Below are 25,121 nucleotides of genomic sequence, written 5' to 3'. Positions count from 1 at the left end.
GTGCGAGTCGCATCAATATGTTTTGAGAGGAGGCGACAGGACACCAAGAAGGAGCAAGTCAGACAAAAGGTCAGTAAGATGGCTGGTCGTGCAAGACCTCCTTAATAGACATTCAGGCTCTTAGGCTCAAACAAACAATCAAACAAACAAACAAACAAACAATCAAACAAACGAATAACAATACGAAATATGCTTCTGACTCTCATGATTAGTGGTTCAAAAGAAGCAGAGAAGTAACCCAAGGGGGAGGAGAGTGCATCTTCACAGGAACTGCTGTCATAAAGCTCTTTTATATGAATGGGTTGTATGAGAAGTGCCAGGGCTTTGTTACCAAGGTAAGACAGATGTCCTTGTTATTTTAAATCTAAAGCAATGATCTGGACTGGGAGTAAAGTATAAGGTTGCTGACACTTGGGGCAATACCATTGTTAAGCTCACATGATGCCAATAGCATTTGCACATTTAAACTGTCAGACCAGTATTGACTACTGCCTGAAGTCATTTAAAGTACACTTTAAAACGATCTTTGCCTTCATTCCATGCAGGCTCACACTAAATGTGTCCTGGCCACACAAACGAGTATCATACAACATGGCAGCCAAGAGAACACCACTGTGGAAGCATATCTTTCAGACCCAGCGGGAAGTCTCCAAACTAAAAGGTAGAAATTGAACTGAAAAGGTTGAAAGGTAGAACGATTAAAGTGACGTTTTAATTGCTTACATCAAATGAAGAGTTGATTGCAAACATAAATGGGGCTTGTTCAGTGAATATCTGGTCTTTGTCTTGTAAAAATAAATGTTTACAACTATATGATCCTGGTTAGATATGCAGACAAACTTTTCTTTGATGAATGGAAATTGTCAGATGTTTTACCCTGCTGCGGTCTAGAGAAGACATGAATGATGCTTTGAAACTAATGAGCTCGACTTTTCCTCTTTCAGCTTCTCTCGAATATCGCCCCATCCATCTGCTGTCCCAGCACCAGCCCAAGGAGGACTGGTTCCCCCAAAAGCCTGGGTCCTCCCAAGGTTTCTTCCAGCTTCTGGGAGTTTTACCTTGCCACTGTCGCCGATGGCTTGCTTCTGGGGGCATGAGGACAGTGTTCATTTCTATTTTATACATAATAAAAAAAATGGAAAAAAAAACCATACAAGAACTTTTAACATATCAGCTGTTCTATATTACATTTGTCAATGAGGTGAACACAAACTAATGTATATTTATATTTATATTTATATTTACATTTACGCATTGATCAGATGCTTTTATCCAAAGTGACTTGCGGTACAGTAGGGGAGAGTGGGGTAAGATGAGCCAGTGAGTACGTTGACCCACCTCCTGTATCTGGGCAACCACACACATCTTTGTCTGTCATGTGACCCTACATTTAGTTTGCGCTTTTTGTGGGAGAAAGAATCATTCAAATCTGGGAAGTACAACACTTTTTCTCAGACAGCTAACATGGGGTAAATTGAGACCATTTCTGGGGGGATTTTTCAAAACTGTATCTCAAATAGGTAAAATGAGAATAAATAACATCATAACTTATCATGAACAATCAATTAATCATGATAAATACAAAGACTTTACACCGTATTTTTTTCTTTGAGATATTATACACAATTCTAGATCTTGTGTTTCCTGTCCCTGAAATGTACAACAGGAGTCACTCTGACTTGTGAAAATAACAGACATATTTATAATATAGACGTAACTCCTGCCTTGGGCACAGTATCTTCCCTCTGAAAATAAACTGCATGTTTCAATTTCACATTGGCTTGCATATTCTATGTTTCTGTAAGACATTTAGTTTACGTATACATTATGAATAGTGGATGTCATTTGAGAACTAATACAGACACCAAACATAATGGACACATTTGGTTATACACAGAATAGGTTAAGATGGCTGCCTCTGTCAATATCAGTAATATTCTAAATGAGGTTGTATTGTGTCTTCTGTTCCTACTGAGTATTTGCATGGAGGTACTCTGCATTGGATACATACAGTAGATGTTCCAACGTGTACACCTTGTGAATGAGTCATTCTGGTATAACACTGAGGTAGCAACAATGACCTCAATCCCTGTCTTAAACTGGACATTCCTCCTCTTATTCACAAGGCAAGTATCAACTCTTATAGCTGATTGTCTTGAAGACTATTTTCTTGTGTCTTCATGTAAGTAAGAAAGCTCTTTCAGCTAAGCAGTGACAAGAAGCATAAAAAGGGATGGTGGTGGCCGAGGGATCACATGCCTCAGACTGAGGTAGCTTGTCTCCACTACCCCAACAACATGGACGTGTTCACACAATGATAAAGAGCCATACAAAACCCTCCCTCTGCCAGGTGATCCATGACTGCATTACTGCGGCTGGGAGTTTTGACATCTCTTCTCAGCAGGTTTCTGGTCGGTGGCAGAATTAAATTCATATATCCTTACCACTGTAAAGCATGCATGACATAATGAACATATTTGGGAGTCCTCCAAAATAATAATTCTCTCCTGAATTATTTATCTAATACCTGTGAAAGGGATTTCAGACAATTGACAAAGCATGAAAAGAAATATGAATCCAGCAATCATCTGTTGTTAGAGCAAACAGGTGCATTGCAAACCTAGGAGATGATTCTGATGCAGTCACAAGAAATAATGGCAACAATCAATGGGAATACTTGCCCTTTTATTGCTCTTGATATTTTAATATACACGTTTCAGAATATGCCAAGGAGTGGATATAAAAAAATGAGAACCGTAGAAATGTTAGTGACCAATAATATGCATTTGTGTCATTTCAAGTTGTAACGATATACACCATTTCAATTCCAATCCAAGTTATTTTTTTCATTGACAGATTGAGGCAAGTGTACAAGGAACACAAGTTCTAGAGGACGTTAGGTTCCTTTGTTTTCCTCGGGCTCCTGCTGTTCTCAGTGGCGGGCCTTGTCTGGTGGGGGAGCTCATCAGCCCCTCATCGTTTGCCCATGTGGGTCCTCCGGTGGGCTTTCAGGAGGCTAGAGGTCTTGAAGGCCCTCTCACAGTGGTCACACTTGTAGGGCCTCTCTCCAGTATGGCAGCGCATGTGGTCGCGAAGGTTGGACGAGTGCTTGTAGGTCTTCCCACACACCTGGCAGGGGAACGGTCTCTCGCCTGTGTGCCTCCTCATGTGGCTCTTGACGTTCTCCTGCTGCGTGAAGGTCTTGCCACACTCGGTGCAACAGTACGGCCTCTCCCCGGTGTGGATGCGCATGTGGTACTTGAGTGTGTATTTGTCCGAGAGGACCTTATGGCAGATCGGGCAGGGCGGGTGCTCCGGCGGCCGCTCATGGGCCAGCTGGTGCCGCTTCAGGTCGGACATGTAGACGAAGGTGCGCCCGCACATGCTGCACAGGAACTTGCGCTCACCCTCGTGGTAACCGCGGTGGCGCTGGAGCAGCGAGGCGGCGATAAAGCTCCGTCCGCACTGCTGGCACTGGTAAGGGCGCGGCGCAGAGTGGTAGCGCTCGTGCATGCGCAGCTTAAAGGCACTGGGGAACCTCTTGGGGCAGTGCGGGCAGGGGAAGAGGTGTTGGTCGTTGTGGCTCGCCTGGTGGATCTTCAGGTAACCACTCTGAGAGAAGCCCTTGCCACACACGGTGCACTTGAAGGGCTTTTCTCCTGTGTGCGTGCGTTGGTGGTTGCGCAGGTAGACCCTTCTGAGGAAGGCCTTGTCGCAGACATTGCACTTGAATGGCCGCACCCCAGTGTGTGTGTCCCGGTGATTCGTGAGGTAGGTGAGGCAGGAGAAGAGCCGCCCACACTCGGAGCACTCAAACGGCCGCTCATTCGTGTGAGTGCGCTCGTGTCTCTCCAGCTGCCCTCTAAAGCTGTAGGCCTTACCGCACTCTGAGCACACATGATTTTTGTTAATCGTTTTAGTGCGCTGGATAACCTTGTCCTTTAGCGGTTCTTCCCTCTCACTCTTTTTGCGAAAAATGGCCTTGCCAGCTCTACGGCTTTCAGGAGTGAGCTTAACCTTCTTAATAAAGGAACTAGTAGGCAGAGGAGGTAGAACCGGAAGAGAGATGCCTTCACCCACTATTTGGGAGACCCACTTCACAATGTTCACTGTTCTCGATCTGAGCCGTGGACTTGCCTTTTGGCGAATAGTTTTAGCGGATTGAGCGTGCGCTAGACAAGGGGAGGAGTGGGCAACGGGGGAAGCAGGAAGTGACACAGGACCTTCACGGTGTGAATCAGGAGCCTCCTTTACAACGTCACTCTGCAAAACTTCTGTACACTCAAACACTTGTTCTCCAACCCTGGCTCCATCCCCCTGAGGACTTGAGAAGATATCTATCCTCTGCTCTTTGCCTCTTTCCTCATGTGGGCTGTCAGACCCAAACTGCTTCCTCTCCACAGTCTGGCTGTCCTCATCCACTGAAGCCTTCTCTTCATTTGTAATATGTTCCAGTTCCAAACAGCGCAGGCTCTGTACTACAGCTGGATTACTCTGACTATATCCGTCATCATCATTGTCATCATTATAATCACCATGACTACCTTCAGTGGGAGTCGATGTGCTTGCTACAGCTTCCAAACACTCTGTATGAGAGCTAGTGGTATGGCACCGGAACGACTGGCTGTCTTGATCTTGGTCAGGGAAGGCGGCTTCATTGGGAATCTGTGTCGCTGGTGGAGGGCCATCTAAGCAATTAAAAACATATAACAGAAAAAATATATAAACTTACTCACCCTACTGTGAGTATTATGACTTTGAATAACCTGTTTCTTCACAGGTCCTGGTGAATAGAACATGCTATGCTGAGTGTTTTATTTTTTGTGAATGCCATCAAACACAGGCTTACCATGTGTGTCTGTGTTGGTCTTAAACTGGTTATTATGCTGAAGCAGATTTCTCAAATCATTTGGATCATCGAGAGGTTGCAGGCAGGTGTCCACAGCAGAAGAGGCGGCACCTAGCCAAGATGCTGTCTGTCCATTGGGCAATAACAAGAGAGAGGGAAATCAATCACTCATTAATAGGTCAGCCAGCCACTATTTCATGATGATAAGAAAAATAATGTCCAGCCCATGTAAAAATGCTCTGGTCTTGTAGCTCATCAGCCAGATAAACTGGGAGTATGTTCTGCATACCAACCTGCTCCAAGTCAGGCGTTTGCCAGAGTCCATCTACTTTGGTAAGGAAATCCCATATAAGACTTTGTAATGCAGCATCATGAAGCAGCCCAGATTCCATGGAATGTGACTGCTGAGGAAGGAAACAGGAAAACTCTGCATGAGGCAAGAGCTGCCTAAAATAATCATATAACATTAGCCAACAATGGAACGTAAATAAATAAACCCATGTTTCTGACCTGTAAATAGTGATCTCTTGAGACTGTGTTTTCTAGGAGGGCTTGAATAAACGTCCTAAATTCGGTCAGGAACCTGTCAACGTCTCCATCATTACCCTAAATCAATGATCAAAAAAATATGGCCGTTTTGACCAAATATTATATTTTGTTTCACTCATTGTACATTAAATATTGAAGACATTCTCTATAGTTTCAGAGAAAAAAAAGGTGACACCACATACTGGTTTTACAAGGCTGTCCAGATTGTACAGGTGAGACTGAATAATCCTTGGATTGAGGGGTTTCTCTGCATGACACAGCTCCAAAACCCTCTAAAAGGAATTCATCGAAAATAAATAAATGTGTGTGCATGTGCATGTGCATATACATAGATGGTGCATTTACATCATAAGATGTTTATTCCCTTCCAACTTGACCCCCCATAACCCTTACTCTTGTTCTAAGTCGCAGAATGAGCTCAGCTCTCTGGCCGTAACTCAAAAGGCTTGGCACTGCCTCTGTCACAAGGGTCACAAACTCCTCCATCTTATCGTAGTGGGACACTCTGTTGCATTTCGCTATGTGCCACATACACGCTGACATCAGACGCAAAGGGGACACCAAGAGACGCAAGGATGGCAAAGCGAGAGGAAGGGTCCCGTCTGGAAGACAATGGTTATGTTGCTGATATTACTGTTAAAATGGGGGGACAACCACAGTGAGCCAGTGTACCTTATAATCGCATAAACTGGTGCGTGAATTATTAAAAGTTATTGGCATTACTCAAACAACAAGCAAACTCTGGAGAGATGGATACGGTATCAGTTCATGTGACAATAGTTTAAGAGAGTAATAGCATGGACAAGTAATCTACTATTACCTCGAGCAAATCGCCAAAACAGATATTTAACACCTACCACTACGACGCTCGGACAGCTCCATGGTGACACTATTTTATCCACTCAGAAAACACCCGCGTGACAAATTAAGCTCGTTGTAGCCGTTCTGTTACATTCTTACTCTGTACAGTGATACAGACTGACGCCATGTTTACACTTCTTTGATCGCCGGGAAACCCATGTACTAACATTAACGGCCTTCTTAGAATTACTGCCACCTGGAGTTTCGGAAGACAGCACAACTCTGCACGTATCAACCTTAAAACAATGTAATTCGCAACGAAGGGTACAACTTGGTGAGTGTTCATTATTTGTTATGCAGGTTTTTACTAAATAACATTTGTGCAAGTCCCAATTGTTTTATTAGGCAGATTTATACCTCTAAGTGAGACACTAACAGCTGATTTGATCAATAAACTATTATTGACACATTCTGAAAAGATCATTTGAGGCATATTGTGTCAATAAATTCTGGACAATATATATTTTGGAAATTACAATGGTATTTCTTCACCCTCTTTATTTCAAACTGCAAACCAGTATCTATGAAATTGCTTGTAAATAAATGGATTTATACAGTATTCTAGGAAGCACAGGCATGCATAACAAACCAACTTCATTAGTTCTCTGGATTGTTTATTGCTAAAAGTAACTTTGAATTGTCTTCACGTGACCTATGTTCCTCTTTACCTGGGGGGCATTCCACAAAGGACCATTTTTGAGTTAGCCAGATAACTGGATCGAATATAGACTGGGAAAAGGCACAAATCTAAATCATGTACTTCATTATGTAACTAGCTAACTCAGTAATCCATATAGTGTCTTTATTCATCATCATTAGCTCTCTTTGCTACTGTCCCTTGGACAACAAGAACTCTTGGACTTCTTTTAACTTCAGAAAACATCTCAATGACTGAAAGGAAATCAGGTCTTCTGGGGGTCCTGCTTCCTGCGACTACTCCTTCGTCCATCTTGTGGGTCCACGTGAGTTCTCTCATGCTTCTTCAGAGGCCCGGGGAACCTGAACTGTTTGCCGCAGTGATCGCACTGGTACGGCCAAGCGCCTGTGTGGATGTGCGAATGGTCCTTCAGGTGGGAGGAGTGCTTGAAGGTTTTGTCGCAAACTGTGCAGGTGAATGGCCGCTCCCCAGTGTGAACGCGCTGGTGCCTCTTCATATTGCCCAGCTGGGAGAAGGACTTCCCGCACTCCTGGCACTGGAAAGGCTGCTCTCCAGTGTGGATACGCATGTGACATCTCACCCCTTCCGGGCTGGAGAAGATCTTGTGGCAGATGTTGCAAGGCACTTCCTCTTTGGGTTTGTCGTGTCTGCGCTGGTGCTTCTTGAGGTCAAACATGTAGACGAAGGCCTTGCCGCACAGGGCGCAGAGGTACTGCCGCTTGCCCGCGTGGTAGCCCATGTGCCTCTTGAGCATGGAGAGGTGGATGAAGCTCTTCCCGCACTTCATGCAATGATGAGGCCGCTCCTTGGTATGGTAGCGCTCGTGCATCCGCAGCTTAAAGGCCGTGGGGAAGGTCTTCTCACAGTGAGGGCAAGGGTAATGGTGCTCTGAGGTGTGGCAGGCCTGGTGAATCTTCAGGTATGACCCCTGAGTGAAACCCTTTCCACAAATGGTGCACTTGTACGGTTTCTCTCCCGTGTGCACCAGGTGGTGTTTCACCAGATCCGCGCGCTTCCGGAAGGCTTTCTTGCACACCTGGCACTGGAACGGACGCACGTTGGAGTGAATCTTTTCGTGGATTGTCAGGAAACTGCGGGCCCGGAATGTCTTCCCGCACACAGAGCACTGGAACGGTTTCTGACCTGTGTGAGTGCGCTCGTGGTCTTCCAACAAACACTGGTAAGGAAAGCTTTTGCCACACTGGTCACATGTGTATGTCTCACGGTGCCGCCGTGTTTGTGGAGATTCCTGGGACTCGTCTGGTGAACCTAGACTGGACGTGGTCTTTTTGCGGAGAACAATCTTGTCCTGATCATCGCGTGAACGAGTACGAGACCTAGCAGCAGATCTGGAACGAAGAATGCTTGATTTGGGAAGGCTTGGTAGGAAAGGAAGTGAAATGACTTTGCTTGCTATTTGGGAGATCCATTTTTCCACACTTAGCGGTGTGACTTCTGTCTTTTCCACGCTGCGCTTTCTGACAGCAACAGGGTTTATCACATATACAGTGGAGGGGGTAGAAGGCTTTGCAACCGCTCTTGCAGGTTGCTGGATCACATATATTTGCTGGTTTGTCTTTTTGCTCACAGATTCTGACACACCTTCACTTGAGGCGTCTCCTGAGCTTTGGAGGGTGTCTACTATCTCTCTATCCTGGGGGGAATGTGCTTCTTTGGGACTGTACTCTTCATCAGACACGTAATCTACACCATCGAACCCCTGTGGTTCATCACAGTCCACAATTTCATTAGGGTCACTTAAAGAGGTGATCACAACACTTTCAGCAACTTCTACTGGACTGGATGGGTCAGCCATGACCATAACTTCCTCCTCAATAGGACAGGCAGGAGGACCTGTAGGGGAGTGAATGAACAGAATACTATGAGAAACTATGAGGACAGAGGACAAAAAGTGGGGGGTTGCTCATTGCAGGAAGGGGGCTCTCTGGGGGGAAGGAGTTCAAATGCATACAGGAGAGCATCAATCCTCACAAAAGTAATTTGAATGCTAATGGTCCTGGTCACAGCTATATGCTCTTACTGAGACAGAGTACAAGAACAGGAACATGGGTTATACAAAATAATGTAAGCACTTAGTTCAGATGTGACACAACGGGAAAACAGCAATATTGAGTTCCATCACATAAGTAAACGTTTGACATTAAACTATTGGCATACCGCTTATCACCGCAACTTCACCAGCTTCCTCTGTGTTAGGGCCAGTGTCACCGTTTAACTTCAGAAGGTTCTTAAGGTCTTCAGGATGCATAAGTGGCTGTGAACAGTCCTCCAAAGCACAGGGGGCAGCACCGAGCCAAATTGCAGTCTGTGTGTAGAAGCAAGGCAGGGTAGGGTGCGGTAAAGAGCTTGGATGCAGAAGCTTTTGTCACCAAATATTCCTTTAATAATTTAAAGCCACTGGACAGATCTCTTGCAGGATGAATGTTAAGGGGATGCGTGGCTATTTTAAGTCTAATATTTAAGTCTAATAATCTGTCCTTTCATCTAACAAAAAGCATGAAAAAGCATTAGACACTTTAAATGCTCATAACTCTTAAAAATCTTATTTTAAATCTAAAACCACCTGGTGATATTTGAATACCTTCCCCTGAATAAATGACTATGGCTGACGTTTCCCAGGATTTTTTATTTCCACTTCCTTTTTTTCTGACATTTGACTCTGCAAACAAATGTGGTATATTTTTTGGAGTTGATAACATTCACTGAAACTAACCTGTCTCAAGTCTGGCGCCGGCAACAGCTCCTCCACTTTAGAGAGGAACTCCAAGACCAGATTCTCAAGTGCTGAATCATATTCTGGACCGTACAGCTCAGGAAAAACATTCTGCGGAGAGGGAGACGAGAGTTGCCAGATTAAAAACTGTGTGGAAAGATACCACAGGTGTTGTTGTGAAGGATAGTACACACACTAACCTGGAAATAATGTTCTTTTGAGGTCGGGTCTGTCAGTACAGTTTGAATCAGTTCGGCAAAGTCATCCAAGTACTTCACAGCCTCTTCATCACTACTCTGAAATAGGCCATGTTAAAATTGCACAAATATCACTGTGTGTGGAGGGGTAGCAATCCCCCCCCCCCCCAAAAAAACCAAGTCAAGTCAAGTAAGTGAGAGAAACAGAATCCCATACCGACTGTTTCAGGTTGCTTAACATGTCAAGGTGAGCCTGGATAGTCATCGGTGCCGGACTGCCAGTACGATAAAACTCCAAAATCATCTGAACAAAGCAATAATAGAGTTGCTTAAGTTGCTGAAATAAAACGCCAATACAACAGTATAGCTTGGCACAAGATCTCAGTTCTCTTCAATACTCTATTTGAATCCATCAACACATGTATGTAGTGGACAAGGGCAATTATAACCACACCCAACTCACAAATAAAGTCAGGAAGGGTTTCAACTCATCTACACAAAAATTTGAGACCAATGTAATTTATGCTTAAAATAAGTTAATATGTGCATTCTCCATCCACTAATAAAAAAAAGTATTTAATAGAACACATTAGTTGACAAGACAGTCCATCATACAATCTCAAGTACCATCACTAGTATCTTTGCACACTGTGATCTCACCCTGGTCCGAAGCTGAATAACGAGCCTTGTGCTCTGGCTTTCGTTAAAGAACTTGGGGGCTGCCTGAGACACCAGACCAACAAACTCCTCCAACTTCCCATAATGTGCAATGTTGTGGTGTTCTGCCACTTGCCACATGAACGCAGTCATCAAGCGTATAGGAGACACCAGAAGGCGCAGGGAGGAGAGAGGCAGGGAGGGAACTGTGTAGAGAGAAATCATTGCAGTTAACACACGAGGTCAATTAACACTATTGCAGGATACTGTAAAGGTGGAATAGGTAAGCTGAAAATGGCAATATGAGGATGTGCACAGGCTGATCTGTAATGTAAAAGAAAAATAATATATATATATAAATATACATTTGCAGCCAGAGTTCTGAGGTAACGTTAACTTTGGTTACGTTGTCGTGCTGCTAACACGTCAACATTGAGGAGCTAGCTACCATGGCCAATGGCCATGTTAATGTGTTGCTTATGCAGCCGCTTCATGCAGAACAGAAATCCGAGTAGTTTTATTTGCACTTAGTGACCACTTCTACAATAAGAAACAAGCATGTCTTCCTGTTAAAACTTTCTTGACTGATGTCAGATTGAGGGTCTTTGTTGTTGATGTGTTCACGTGCACATACGCTAAATTTAGCTGAAGTTAGTCGACTAGTACTTTCAAGAAGCCCAAAAAGACCAGGTCAAAGAACTTACTAGTTTTGAAGTTCTCTGCGGATGACATTTTTTCTTCGCAGGAAGCGAGGTATTTAAAATTTTACAGTGAATCTAGCTTAAAAACGCTAGGAGTTAGCTACTGATCATTACGTGAACACAGAAACGACCAGCCATGTTGATACAGGAAATGATGGTTATCTGTGGTACTTATTCAAACATTTACAATGCTGCCACCTACTGCCGTGGAGTAGGGGAAAAAAAAAAAGAAAATCGTTACCTGATGTAAAGCTTACCATAAAAACAATACCGTCACGATAAAACGTAGACTATTATAATATATATAATATGAAACGGTATAAACGAATAAACTGTAATTTTCAAAAAAGCTAACTGTTTCTCAGTATTCTTAGTATGAATGACCACCTTCAACACAAGGCAAATTTGTATAGCACAATTCATACACGTTGGTAATTCAAAATGCATTACAAATGAGCAGATAATAGAACATAGACATACATTAATAAAAAAATGTGTTTTAGCGAATATTAGAACAACTAGACTAGGTTACATATCTTGCCGTATAGTAGGCCTACTTTGCTTATGTTGTTAACTAGGTAGACCAAGGGTACAGTTGATCACGCCTTGTGTTATGGCTTGTATATTGTTTTATCAATAGACCTGTCTGGTGAGACCATACTCAATTTGTCTTTCCCTGCCCACCGTGTCAAAACCGGAGTGCAGTACAGTCGCTGTCCGCGGTGCTGAAACCCATTTAGACGTTCGACGTTCTAGGCAAACAGTGTGCCTACCCTCTGGTTGATTTGAAGCATAGGAGAGCATTTGTGAATCTAAAAGAACGTATAGACAACTTTCAACCTTCTGGTTACAGCTTTTATAATGTTTTTAGAGAACAAAAGAAAAAGCTTTAAGCAACGTACAGTATAAGATACATTTTTGAGCAACCACTAAATGCACTTGGATATGCTGGCCTGTGAGTGTCAAGACGCAAATCATTGTAGCGTGAGGAGGTTTTTGTACGGGCTCTGAATGACTTTGTACCAATGTGGTATACTTTTGGTAGCGGCACGAAACTTGAAGTTGGAAGTAAGTAGCAGTAAAACTAATGTTTTGCTTTTGGCTTCTCTGATTTTTTGCTCAATTTAGATTGATTGCCCAACTGAAGTTTGACATAGCTTGACTCATTTTCGGAATATACAACTGTACACTGTATCTGTATTTTAAAAATAACCAGTGGTGTATAAAGTACTCAAAAGCCATACTTGAGTAAAAGTAAAGATACCTTACTGGAAAATGACTCAAGTAAAAGTAAAAGTAACCTTTTAGAATACTACTTGAGTAAAAGTCTTAAAGTATCTGATCTTTACTGTACTTAAGTATCAAAAGTAATTCATTCTCTCTTCTGTTTGATAAATGATATCATAAAGATATAGTTAATGAAAGTAGAAAGGCTATGGTACTTAATGTCAGTAAATAAATAAATAAATTACTAAGTAGGCTACATAAACCTTTAATAGTCATCTGATGAGTCAGTTAGTTGCGCGTGCAGGGTTGCTATGGAATCGAATTATATATATCTGTATATTTATCTGATCATTGCCGAAATCTACAAAACGATGTCCCAGTTTTTATGGTTGAGGGAAACCGTCCAAAGTCCAAAAACCGTAAATTAGTTTACCTTTTTTATTTTCTATGTCGAGCGACGTGGCTACTGGATGAAACAAATTAAAAAAAATAATAAATAATAAAGTGTAATAACATTAATTGTTGTAAATATCATCGAATGAGTTTATGTAATCTACTTGCTGTCTCCCTTTGGTCCCTCCTTCTGCCCACCAGGCAACACCAGTCCCAAAGTGACAGTCCTGCCCCCCTCCAGCATAGAGCTCTCCAGCAATAGTTCTGCCACACTGGTGTGTCTGGCCAACGGAGGCTTCCCCTCAGATTGGACTCTCAGCTGGAAGGTGGATGGGATCAGCAGGACTGGTATGTCCAGTCGCTGGGCTCCTGAGAAGGATGGTCTGTACAGCTGGAGCAGCACCCTGACCCTCCCTTCCCAGGAGTGGACCAAGGGGGTCTCAGTGACCTGTGAGGCCAACCAGGGCTCCCAGTCTCCAGTCACCAAGGTTATCAAGGGAGGCGAATGCTCCGAGTAGCATGATTCCAGTCTCTGCAGTCTGTGTCTGATCTGAGTGTCTTATTTTGATATTGCTTACAGTAGGGAAGAGTAATTGTTGTCATATAGCCACAGGCTTTTACTACTGTTTTTTTTTTACTGTTCCTGCCTAATGTAACCCATTCATATTCTTGAGTTACTATTGCAGAATATAATGTGAAAAAATAAACGCTTTTTGCTGAACCATACCAATTTGATTAAATTATTTTACATATTGGAGGCAATAGAGTTGAATATTGAGATCAAATTCAAAAGCAACATATTTACATGGGTTTTTTAAACCGAAGCAAGTAATTGCTGATTTTTTTTATTGATTTAATTTCATAATTAACTTCACACAATTACATTACATAAATCCCCCAAACTGCATGATTATATTATTACCATTTTGAAAGAAAATGTATATATCAAAGCTCAAATTGCAATTTTTCCTGATAGATTTCCTATAGTATGTCTAACAGTTTCAAACAAACGGAAAAGTACTGCACATCTGCTAATAGCTCCTTTCTATTCTGAGAGCAGCAAAACTACTGAACCTTGACGATGTAAATGTGAGTTTCAACACCCAACAGTAGCCACACAGTTGCACTCTCAAGACAACCTCTCCAAGACTGTGCAAGTGTATGTGATTGATTCATGTGGGAACTTGTTCTAGCTGCTGAAAAGTGTGCAGGCATATGCATACAATGACTGGAAATACGAAGGCCTGATGCTGACAGTGATTAGCCATTCACAATAACCATAGAATGCTAATAAACCCAAGGCCAGCCATTAGGCATGGTTACGGACAAAGAGATCTTGACTTGATAGGAAAGATACTGAGATAGAGAAGATGTAATGTCATGAGATACAATGTCATGAGATATAATGTCATCAAATAAGAAACCGTTGAAATCCTTCAGTAACCCAACATCAGCTGGGGATGGAGGATTGATATGTCTATAGTAAATATTCTATTATGCCTGCATTCTAGTGGAACAGTACGTTATTACCTGTTTATTTATCTCTGGAAAATCTGTGTGTCTTTACAAGTGTTTGTAACTCCCCCCCCCATGTTTTCCTTCTGTGAGGCGCATTGTGTTACCTCCTGGTATGAAATGCTCGGTACAAATAAAGTTTGATTTGATTTGATTTGTGCTTCACTGGGCTTAGCGTCACTGTGCCCCTGACCAGAATAAAAATCAGAAAAAGGTTTATTGCCAAGTAGGTTTTTAAAAAGGAGGATCTATGAACAACACTGCAAGGGTGTGTCATAGTGGACTAGTCATACTCAAAAAGGTCCATAGAAAGAATCTCTTCCATGTGAATGGTTTTCACAGTAGAGTGGAACCTGACTCATCAAATGACTACAAGTTTGTTAGGTCTCAGTGAGGATAGAAACCTTTTTTCATTGTTGAGAGATCTCTAGAACAATCTGTCATTTTGCTGCTGTGATATCCAATCGTGTTTGGTTATGCATCTCCACGTGACCATTGATCAAATGTATAAAAATATGCAGTATTTGCAGTATGCTGTATACAATATTAATTTAGTACACAAGAGTTGTATTTCAGTGTCATTTCAATGACGTTACAACAGTTCCCCCGTTGTTTCAGGGTAGTCATGTGTAGCCAGACTGAGGAAGGTTTTTGTACGGCTCTGTTTCACTGTGTGAACACATTACCGCTGTGTATACTCTTGCAGTAATACACTCCACTGTCTTCACGGTGGACTCCACTTATAGCCAGTGTGAAGTCACTCCCAGATCCACTGCCACTGAACCTAACTGGAGCATCTTGGTGGCGCAAATCTGCACGATAAACTAGGATTTTTGGTGGTGCTCCCTCTTTTTTTTGGTACCAGAACAGGCAAGGTTTTCCTGAGCTACTACAGTCTGGATATACTGGAGCGCTGGTTTTACAGCGGATACTGACAGACTCTCCTGGAAGAACATGTTTCACGTCTGGAGTCTGTGAGACTGTTATCTCTCCATTAGATTCTGAAAAGGAAGGATCATAAAGTTTAAAGAGTAATATGTGACATACAAATCTATTATGCTATTAAGCAATCATGATATCTTAGGTTTTTTTTGTGCAAAATGTAGCTTCAAAATAAATTCAGCTGTCCAAACGGAAAAAGCATTGAAACCTTACACTAAAATTAATTTTCAATTGCACACCACTCAACCCTTTATCTTCATTCAGAAACATACCATTACAAAAATAACCTTACCTTGAAACCACAGAACAGATGCCCAGAAGAACATTAATGTACAAATCATTCTTAAATTTTTGTGTCTCACTTCTTAGAATGAAAAAGAGCTTTTCCTTCTCCGCATTGAACTCACAGTGCTATAAATACTTCCAAACACTCCCAGATAAAACTCAGACAGCGTTCATATTCACAGTCACCATGTCAACTGCCACTTTTATGCAAATAACACTTCTGTTCGTGGTTTTACATTTCCTAACAGTGGAGTAGGTGGATAGTTATTTGAGCTTATACTTTTATCTGATTTACCTCACTATTGGAGTAGCTGTTTGTCAATGTTTTGTTTTTAGACTTGGAGTCACAGAGGTCAAATCTGATTAACTGGCTCTATTCACAGCCTGTAGGTGATGCCAACTCCATCGGTGCTGCTTTGTGCTGTCTGAGTAAGGGAGGTTTTTGTCTGGCTGTTTATCACTGTGTTAATGTTTTACTGTTTGAGCTGTTTACTGAAGACCATGACAGAACTATTATCCCATGGCCTCATCCGATTAGTGCGCTGATGGTCAGAGTGAAGTAATGATTACAGCCATCCCCACTGAACTGGGGTGAATATATTAAATAAATGAACATAATGTTAGACTGATAGAATTAGAAATAGATTCAGATAATATACTGAAAAAAGCCACTGTTTCTGTGCGGTGCTGTGAGGACTCACATCTGAGTTATGAACTAACTAACACAACACAGGAACTATAAACATTCTCAGATTGTGCAAGCGTGTTATTGATGAAAGTGACACAACAAATCAAACAAATCACTGAAGCTTAAGGAGGATTTCGACAGCAGCTTCCATAGTGTCACTCTCTGTAGCATGTACAACTGGAGAAACACCCCGACCGTCCTTTCCCAGGAGTGGACCAAGGGGGTCTCAGTGAACTGTGAGGACAACCAGTCTGATTGTAGACGCATGTACATTTACCCCAGATGCTGCCAGAGAGGTCTGCAACTCTTTAGAGGTGATGTGTGGGTTGGCTTTTACCTGATTTATTATTTTTCTGGTACTTCTTGGTGATGGTCTTGATGGGCGTCCACTTCTAGGCAGAGTTGCAGTCATATTGAATGCCCTCCATTTGTAAATGATTTGTCTTATAGTGGATGGATGTTTCACCGAATCTGTTACCTACTTGACTTTACCAATGCAGCTGAGGGTTCACTTACTTTTGCACATACACTAATTCCATGTTTCATGTAGTTTTTTTGGCTACTCACACAATTCCCTCTAAACAAGTACATGCAATTGATAAACATAAACCTGACATTTCATATATGGAAAACTGGTGATGATAAAATAGGAAAATCATGGTAAAACAACAGAAAACTCTAAACTGCTCAAGGGGTTCACATACTTTCAAGCAGCACTCTATCTTGCTTCATTCTATTTGTTTAATTACAGTTTTCTACCGATCTAAAGCTCAGTCGTTTGCTGACTATGTTAAGCGACAAGCACATGTGTGCTTTATTGTTGCAATTCCACATAATAAAGATACATTGCTGTTCAAAATACCAGTTATGGCTCTTTTCTATCCTCAACATGAAAAACCAAAGCACAAAAAACCAACAACATGAAGTGGTATATCTCATATACACTAATACTGATTCCAGATTCCACTGATCGCAAGTTGTCTGCATGAGGTGACACATTCTGTGTGTTTCAATCATTGTAAGACCATACAAATTGTATCAATTTCCTACAAGATATATTTATTTTTGTTCAAGGAAACTATTGCACATCTGGGAAATAGCATAAGGGTATTCTGAGAATGGAAAACTACTGAGCTCTGACCATGCAAATTCCATCCGTTCTGAAGCCTGCCTGTTAAACAGATGGATAAACTCTCATGCCTTTGATAAAGGTGTGTGTGTGTGTCTATGTCTTTCATTCTGGCTATCCATCTTTGTGAGCATACTATGTATGTACGTTTGGTATAAATCTTTCTATATCATATTATTATTATGGCATTAATAATGATAAATGGCCAAATTACATACTGTTGATTGGCTTAAATGTATCTTTTTATCTGTTAACGAACCAAACTTTCTCTCTTATAGCGCAACCTTTGCCCACTAATGCGAAAACATTGTTCCTCATCACCATAACTATTAAGCAGTTATACGCAAGACAGCCGAGCCCTACCCACTCACTTTTTTTCCTCCTTCTAGTAAAGACGGTCTCCACTTTGGGATGCTCCTGCTACTCTCCTCCTAATCTACATGCAGAAACCCTCTGCCTACAGCTACCCATCCCCAGTACACTATCATGCATTCATTCTACCCGGCTTATGACATATCTACGTGTGTGTGTGTATATCTGCTGGTTTTACAGTCCAAAATTACTGTCTCTCTTTGAACATCTTTCACTGTTGGGGTTTGTGTGACAGTAATCTGTCCACTTGATTCTATTGAAAAGAAAAGGGTTTAACCTAAACTAATTTTTTGCCTTGAATTTCCTTAATGAATACTATATCTGCTCTGAGGAATACACTGTGAAAGCTTCTTACCTTGATGCCACATTAGAAGCACTAATAAGTATACATAAATAAAATTCATGATTATATTCACTGCAAAAAACATTTGCTTTCTACTATGTGTTCAACACAACTTCATTGTGACATGAATGTGAAAGACCCTCCTGGGTCCAATATAGGTTTAACAATATTTTACAGGCATATTAATAAGGCATTGATGATTAATGCTTAGAAAAAGAGTAAACTGACAAACGCATCGTACATTAAGAGCACATTTATAAGTTTGCATTTGAAGGTGACTTTTGTGCTCAATTGTGAATCACATTTGCCAGCTCAATCTAGGTGAATGGAATATTACTATGTTCCCAGGCTGCCCTAAAGTTATCCCTAAAACAACGGGAATTAATTCAGTACATGATATGAGATAAGAAAGTTGTCATTTTGATACAATTAAAGTCAATAACTTTTAATAAGTGATTGAGGAAGTGAATACTCCTGGATGGTGGGCCATAGCTCTAGTTTACTCCACTAAATGTGGTCTGTTTTCTAACCTTACATCTGGGGTACATGGGATAGACTGAGGTTCAATCTCCAGCTGCAGTGGAGCCTGAACTTTATGTCTTTGTTAAGTTTATGGGTTGGTTGCTGGCTTTTGGTTCGCAATTATGAAACACAGATTTTTCTTGTTGAAAAGGAAACACACTCTGCTGATGTGTTTTTCCTGCATGTAGTACTTGTGTGTTGCTGCCTTTGTGGGATGTAATGCTTTTTCATAGTTAGTCAACAGTAGGCGCACAGTGCTTTAAGCCATGAAAAAAAAACTATTTTAAAAGTTTGAAAGGCAGCAATGCAATACAACCATTAACTATTACAGATAAGTTCTGTGGAGAAGATTACTGGAGAGACATGGCGTGAACCATCGCTCAGTAAGGCATTGTAACCTGCTCATAGCTGATCACAGCATGTTCACAGCAAGGAGGAAAACTTCAGCTGGGAGAGTTTTAGTTCAAAATTGTCATGTGTAATATTATACTAGAATAATATATTTAAATTAATATGTAATTCTTACTAGAAATCTAGGTTATTCAGAGTAAAATTCTGGGATCAAATATATATGAATGCAAATATGCAACAAACTATCTAGTGGCAGTGGTGCAGTCATGTGTAGTCTAGGTGAGTTTGTTTTTATTGTTTGACCCTGATATAACTGAAGCTTTGAATTTATGTCAAAAGAACAATAGTCAACAACAATAGTCAGAATACAGAAAATATAAACCTTTGGTTTATACTTTAATTCCATGATTATTTATAATTTCTGATTAGGATTACCAATTCAACATACTGTAATGCTCATTTCCTGGTGACATAGGTGCTGTTTCCTGTAGTTCAGTGTACCAAACTTCCCCTTGGCCCTCAGGGGATGGCTGAACATCAGGTCTTAAGTAGTCAGTAAGTAATCACTTCCTCTATTCTATGCAAATACTACCTCTATAGCACACTTCCAGTAACCCAAAATTAGTTTAAATTGCATATCAGCATGTGACATGTCTCAAGCATACTTGGAGGCATCATTACATCAAAAAGTGTAATTTCATAATGTATGAAAGTCTTAACAAGCCAAAATAATGCCAACCAGTAAAATTAGTATGTCTGTTTTCCTCAATGCTTTGGTTTCTTCGCAAGGTGTTAAAATAGGTCCTTGTCCTCTAACCCTTGACCCTAACGTAGCCTAGTGTGGGCTAATTCTATGACAGTCCATACATCAAACCCATGGAGCCCAATAATATAGTAAGCCATAGCATTTTCTCCCTCCAGAAGCTAACCGCTTCCCACTTCATGGCTGACCTCTGCTGTTGGTTCTTTTAAAATATTTTTCTGCCTCTGATAACGATGTGCAGGCATGGAAGCAATGGAGCCTACGAGCCGCCAAAAATGATCTAATAGCGCCATCTACAGGCCAAATGTTCTATTGCTCGACTTCTGGGCCCAGTGGTCTGAAGGGTGTCTGAGGCATATTCTCAGGAACAAAACACTAACTGAACTCTCCAGGGCCTCCATCTTCCACCCCACCGTCCTCCTGTCACCTCTGTAAGAACCACAGGTCATCCATGTGAGCCTGCAGGGTTTCCTGTCTCTCCAGCCGCCATAGCGGCTCTGGGGCTCCTGTTCCTGCTGCTGCCGGGGTCACTGGTTGTGCTGGTGGGGCAGAACAGGTCACTCAGGAGAGGTGCTGTAACATCTTAACATCTTCATTATTTCAATAAGTGTTCTTCACATGATCTCTGCTTTTTTATGCCATATTTGACTGTCAAGGAATTTGTGTCAAATGACATATTGGTTTTAAAATGTATGCATTTGTCACGGTAAAGTCATTTAGACAGTAACTTAATCCTTAATTTCATCAAATATAAAGCACTAATTTAATTGCAATGACCCAATGTAATATTAAGTATTACTGTATTAAATGATGTAATGGTGATTGGTCACTCTTCCTACCCTACAGCTCTCTCCAAGAATAGACACATGGCACTAAGTGAACCTGTCTATGAGGAACTAGACCCCAGACTGACCTCCAGAGGTCGTCAGAGAGGTGAAAGGCCATCAGGTTGGGTTTATGAGCACCTCAGACACACAAGCTGTACTCATAGCACTGAGACCAAGCATGCAGACTGAAGGAACTGTAGGGGTGATGTGGGAATGTTGGGTGAGCAGACAGAGTCTCGGTCAGAAGACCCGAACGGCAAGGAGTGGAGTGAGAAAATGGTGCAAGGGAGAAGGCAGGTTGGATGTAACACCAGTAGTTTATTTCCTTTTTGTAAGCTTGATATTTATTCTGTGTGCTGCATCAAAAACATAAACAAAGAAACAATACAATTAAATCAAATAACGGAGTGGTCAATCAAACAACAAACAATCCTACATGGCTCCTGGCACATGTCTGAGAACAAAGGAATTGGTTAACATAGCACATGTCACAAAAAGGCATCACAAAGGCATACAAATTAAACAATCAAAAGGATAAATTGAATTGACCACTCACGTTAACTTGAATACGCACACTTCAGGATACGCTGGAGTACTGGCAGGGAGTGGAAGAAGGTGAACTGCCAGGGGAACAAACTATTTATAGTCTCCGCCCCCTTAGCCAGCAGGTGAAGTTTGATTGAGTCCAGCAGATTCACCACGTCATTCATTCACATCATTTATGAAGAAATTAACAGAAAAAAGCCCAGGTTCCAGGGAGTCTTTTCACAGCCGCCCCGGAATTGGGATCAATTCCTCCTGGAAGGAAGACTCACTCTTCTGCCAACTCCGGAAGCACCATCAGACGAGACACGGGTCTGGTGTAAGTTTGACGGCCGACTTGGACGTCAACTGACCGAACGCGTCCATCTCTACCGGCCGTGACAGCTGTAACTCGACCTGTTGGCCAAGAGGCCCGAGGCAGTTGTGGGTCAAGGATCAAAACAGTCTTCCCTACTTCCAGATTCTGGACTTCCCTCAGCCACTTTCCTCTGGGTTGTAGGTTAGGCAAATAGTCACGAATGAACCTTGTCCAGAAATGGTCAGCCAACATCTGGCTATGACGCCACTTCCTTCGCCAAAGGAGCTTGCTGTTGGCAAAGATGGCTTGTTGCAGGGAGGCGTCCCGCCGCCCCATCAGGAGCAAATTGGGAGTGACAGGATCAGGATCACTGGCAGCAGATGAAAGATAGCCTAAAGGCTTTGAATCCAACCTGCCTTCTCCCTTGCATCATTTTCTCACTCCACTCCTTGCCGTTCGGGTCTTCTGACCGAGACTCTGTCTGCTCACCCAACATTCACTCCCCCCAAACCACATCACCCCTACAGTTCCTTCACAGACAAACAAACATGTACTGTATGACACATCACACATTGAGGACATGGTGCACTACTACTGTTGTGCATACTATTAGCAGAATGCCAGAATTAGCTCTCAGGTCTGTGAAAATAAAAAATAAAAAATAGGTTTTGAGTTGTGTGCGTCCTACTGATAAGAATCAATAGAGAAGGTTGGAGTGAACCTCATTAGCTCTTCCTGTTGTAAGACCTGAAGCAGAAAACCACAGCGGTCTCACAGCTGCATCAAACATGCAGCAGAGGAGCTGATGGGAAAGAGGAGTATCATAACTGCCAAACCACAGTGTGAACTCGTGGTGTTTGCAAGTACATGAGCAAATGCGCGTGAATGTACACACACTCATGCCCCTGTGCACGACTCAGTGTGCTGGTGTGTGTTTCATGATGACCCTGCATATATGCAAAACCAGTACACTGTGAGACTAGGTTTTTTAAGGTCACTGAATGTGACACAACTGTTGTATTTTCCCTCTGACAGGGCGCGTCCTGAATGAAGACGTGGAGGAGGATGAGAGGAGACCCATCTCTGGTAGGGGGATGAGAGGGGGGGCTGATGACTGACTCTTTGAAAGGCTCCTGTTGATGTCTGATGCAGGTCTGTCTTTACTTTTCCAGTTGCTTCTCTGAGAGAGCCGACGCTGGAGTACTATGATGATGTGACTGTTGATGATAATGAGACCAACCTCGATGATATCTTGATAGATGTGTGTTTTATGTGTTCTGTTGTGTGTTTTCTTTTCTATGTTTTCTGTTGTGTGATTCTTTTACATACATAACTCATTATATAGGATAATAAGGACATGAATGTATTACAGATGTGCGAGACTTACTGTTTGCTTGTTTGTTTCTTCAGGTGAGAAGAAGACAGACAAGCAGCCAGAGTCGTCCGATGATGTCGAGGGTGTCAACATTGTGGAGAAGTCATGTGACGTGACGGGTGAGTGAGATCAAAGCAGAACAGCAGATGGAGCAGAGACCGAGGATGAGTTTGCTCCTCAGTAAACGGGGACTTCACACAAAAAGTGTTTACAAAATATCTTATCACACAAGATTTTTGTTGTTTGACTAAATTTTAACATTTATTCTGAAATTGTAATGTTGCATGTATCTTAAATTTCTATGTTTGGATTGTCTTTTTTATTGGAGGATTAAAACTGTCCTTCCACAGACTATGTCCTAGAGAACACAGGATATGATGGTGTGGGAGACAGTGTTCAGGGACTCCTCTCAGGTAGGGAGGACAGCCATGAGAACAGGTCCTGGATCAGTGGGACTGACATTGTTATTGCATCATGTAGAGCTGGAATGTAGAATGTAGAGCTGGAATGAGAGTTAACATAGAGCCAGTGGCTGGTGGAGTCTGATGGTTAATGACAGGGTTGCTGTCAACAGAGTCTGTGAAAGAGGAGGGGCTGGAGTATTATGATGACATCATCACTGATGAGATCGACCCTAAAATGACCAAGGGTGAGTCTGTATCTGCATTTTATGAACTGTTATGCTGTAGTGTACTGTATATCCAGCGAATGAACTTGCACATGAAAAAAAAACGAATCTCTCTGTGACAGACAGAATGTTCATCTAATTTAAGCAATGGAGGAGACAAAGCCTGCCAATGAAGAAGAAGAAGTGGAGTATTATTGACATCACAAATGAGGAGAATGACCTTAAAATGACAGCAGGTATGGGACTTTATCTTTTATGTTGATATCTCATGAGCAAAGTACTTTTTTATTAAGGAACACATTTGTTAATTAACTTTTCTTTTCTTTTCTTTTCCCCAAATAATATTGGGCTTCCCTTTTCTAGAAGGTTCTTCAGGAGAATGATAGTGTCGTCACTGGTGAGCAGTCCAGCTTTTGAATGGTCTTCAGCTAAATTATCAGCTCTGAGTTTATCATTGAGAGGTGCCATATATACTTGATTGGGCTTTTTAATGCCATATACGATAGGCCTTTTTAATGCCATATATATTTGATAGGGCTTTTAAATGTCATGTGTATTTTTTAACGCCACATATATGTTGTTGCTGTTTGCCTTCTCACTCCAGGGGAGCATAGGCGAGTTTCCACCAGATTTGGTATCCACTTGTTCTCGATGTGTCAGTAATCTAGAATCCACTGAGCGAGGGATTGGCCCACCCAGCTTCCTTTTACAGCACCTGGTATTCCCAGTTATGTCCCATCCAAGTACTAACCAGGCCCAGCACTGCTTAGCCTCTGAGATCGTACAAGATATGGGGGCGAGCTCAGTGTGGTATGGCTGTAAGCATATATACAGTATATTTCAGAGTGCTTTTTAATGTCATATATATTTGATACTAGTGTTTTTAATGCCACATATATTTCAGTGTGCCTTTACATGCGGTATGTACTTCATAGGGCTTTTTAATGCTAAATATTTTTGATCAGGCTTTTTAATGATTTGCTTATTGATTTTTTCATGATCTGCTTACTGAATTTTAGGCAATGATTATGTGCCTTTTTATGTAACTTTGTGTTTGTCCATGCAAACATTGGCTTTATTACCTACAGCAAACATTAACTAAAAGAAAACTAGAGAGATTTTAAACTGTGAACTGTAAAAATGTAATGATTTCCTTCAATAACAAATGCTTGTCAGCAAGCCTTGACAAGCCATAGCAGCAGACTGTCAACCTGTATGATTATCATGTTTTATGTCCTGCTGAGATTTTCCCTGTCATTTAACATCAATACGTTTAAGTGAACTTTGTGTGTTAATCATAGATTCCTAACTGCCCTGTGGTTGAACTGTACATCTTCATGCTGATATTTGATTGGATGGAGGGATATGTCTTCTTTAGCCTGTGATGATGGTCTCTGAAGACCTGTACATGCTGAACATATCAGAGTAGTTGATCGTATGGCTCCCTCTAGAGGCCAAAATGTTATTGATGTGAAGAAGAAAAAAAACATGTGAAGGTATACGTAGTATTCTTCTTAACAAGAAATGAAACTGCTTCTGGACTTCTGATAATGTAACTCTGAAGACATTATAAATAAACAGTGAACCTACTGTGCAGTTTACACTCTTACTGTTTCAGAGCCTTTAAGTATATATCTGTTTACACACATCACACATTGAGGCCCTCTAAATTGTCAACAAATGCATATAAAACACTTTAAAAATATCAACATAC

The 25,121-nt window shown here is 41.6% G+C and overlaps 2 protein-coding genes, 2 long non-coding RNA genes and 1 gene segment (V, D, J or C); 2 read left to right on the top strand and 3 right to left on the bottom strand.

Annotated features, from left to right (window-relative positions):
- Nucleotides 1-1,624, top strand: LOC122133567. Its single transcript, XR_006152873.1, has 3 exons — nucleotides 1-69; nucleotides 213-335; nucleotides 546-1,624. It is a non-coding gene; the product is annotated as an uncharacterized LOC122133567 (long non-coding RNA).
- Nucleotides 1,625-2,664: 1,040 nt separating this feature from the next.
- On the bottom strand, nucleotides 2,665-6,600 carry LOC105907343 (zinc finger protein 260-like). Of its 2 annotated transcripts, none has more exons than XM_031582702.2 (7): nucleotides 6,219-6,600; nucleotides 5,792-6,000; nucleotides 5,581-5,670; nucleotides 5,360-5,455; nucleotides 5,143-5,253; nucleotides 4,850-4,976; nucleotides 2,665-4,688 (listed from the first exon to the last, which is right to left on the bottom strand). In XM_031582702.2, the coding sequence occupies exons 2-7, from the start codon at nucleotides 5,939-5,941 to the stop codon at nucleotides 2,974-2,976; spliced, it is 2,289 nt and encodes a 762-aa protein (XP_031438562.1). In that variant the 5' UTR covers nucleotides 5,942-6,000; nucleotides 6,219-6,600; the 3' UTR covers nucleotides 2,665-2,973. The 2 variants fall into 2 exon arrangements, with proteins under 2 accessions (XP_031438562.1, XP_012691111.2); XM_012835657.3 differs by having other exon boundaries at nucleotides 6,256-6,600.
- A 122-nt stretch (nucleotides 6,601-6,722) lies between these two features.
- LOC105907344 (zinc finger protein 331-like) lies at nucleotides 6,723-11,584 on the bottom strand. 2 transcript variants are annotated; one of them, XM_031582703.2, is made up of 7 exons: nucleotides 11,210-11,584; nucleotides 10,509-10,711; nucleotides 10,066-10,152; nucleotides 9,852-9,947; nucleotides 9,652-9,762; nucleotides 9,096-9,243; nucleotides 6,723-8,771 (listed from the first exon to the last, which is right to left on the bottom strand). In XM_031582703.2, exons 1-7 carry the CDS (start codon nucleotides 11,235-11,237, stop codon nucleotides 7,162-7,164), a joined length of 2,283 nt encoding a protein of 760 aa, XP_031438563.1. In that variant the 5' UTR covers nucleotides 11,238-11,584; the 3' UTR covers nucleotides 6,723-7,161. The 2 variants fall into 2 exon arrangements, with proteins under 2 accessions (XP_031438563.1, XP_031438564.1); XM_031582704.2 differs by lacking the exon at nucleotides 11,210-11,584 and adding an exon at nucleotides 10,871-10,959.
- A 186-nt stretch (nucleotides 11,585-11,770) lies between these two features.
- LOC105907345 lies at nucleotides 11,771-13,552 on the top strand. The segment is given in 2 exon segments: nucleotides 11,771-12,274; nucleotides 13,028-13,552. Coding segments are annotated over 2 exon segments (360 nt in total).
- A 1,321-nt stretch (nucleotides 13,553-14,873) lies between these two features.
- On the bottom strand, nucleotides 14,874-15,768 carry LOC116224130. The gene is made up of 2 exons (XR_004165449.2): nucleotides 15,576-15,768; nucleotides 14,874-15,342 (listed from the first exon to the last, which is right to left on the bottom strand). It is a non-coding gene; the product is annotated as an uncharacterized LOC116224130 (long non-coding RNA).
- Nucleotides 15,769-25,121: the final 9,353 nt, after the last annotated feature.

This window comes from Clupea harengus, chromosome 16, assembly GCF_900700415.2.
Source record: "Clupea harengus chromosome 16, Ch_v2.0.2, whole genome shotgun sequence".
In the NCBI taxonomy this organism is placed as follows: Eukaryota; Metazoa; Chordata; class Actinopteri; order Clupeiformes; family Clupeidae; genus Clupea; species Clupea harengus.
The sequence above is the reverse complement of the archived record's forward strand: the minus strand, read 5'-3'. Positions and strand labels throughout refer to the sequence as shown.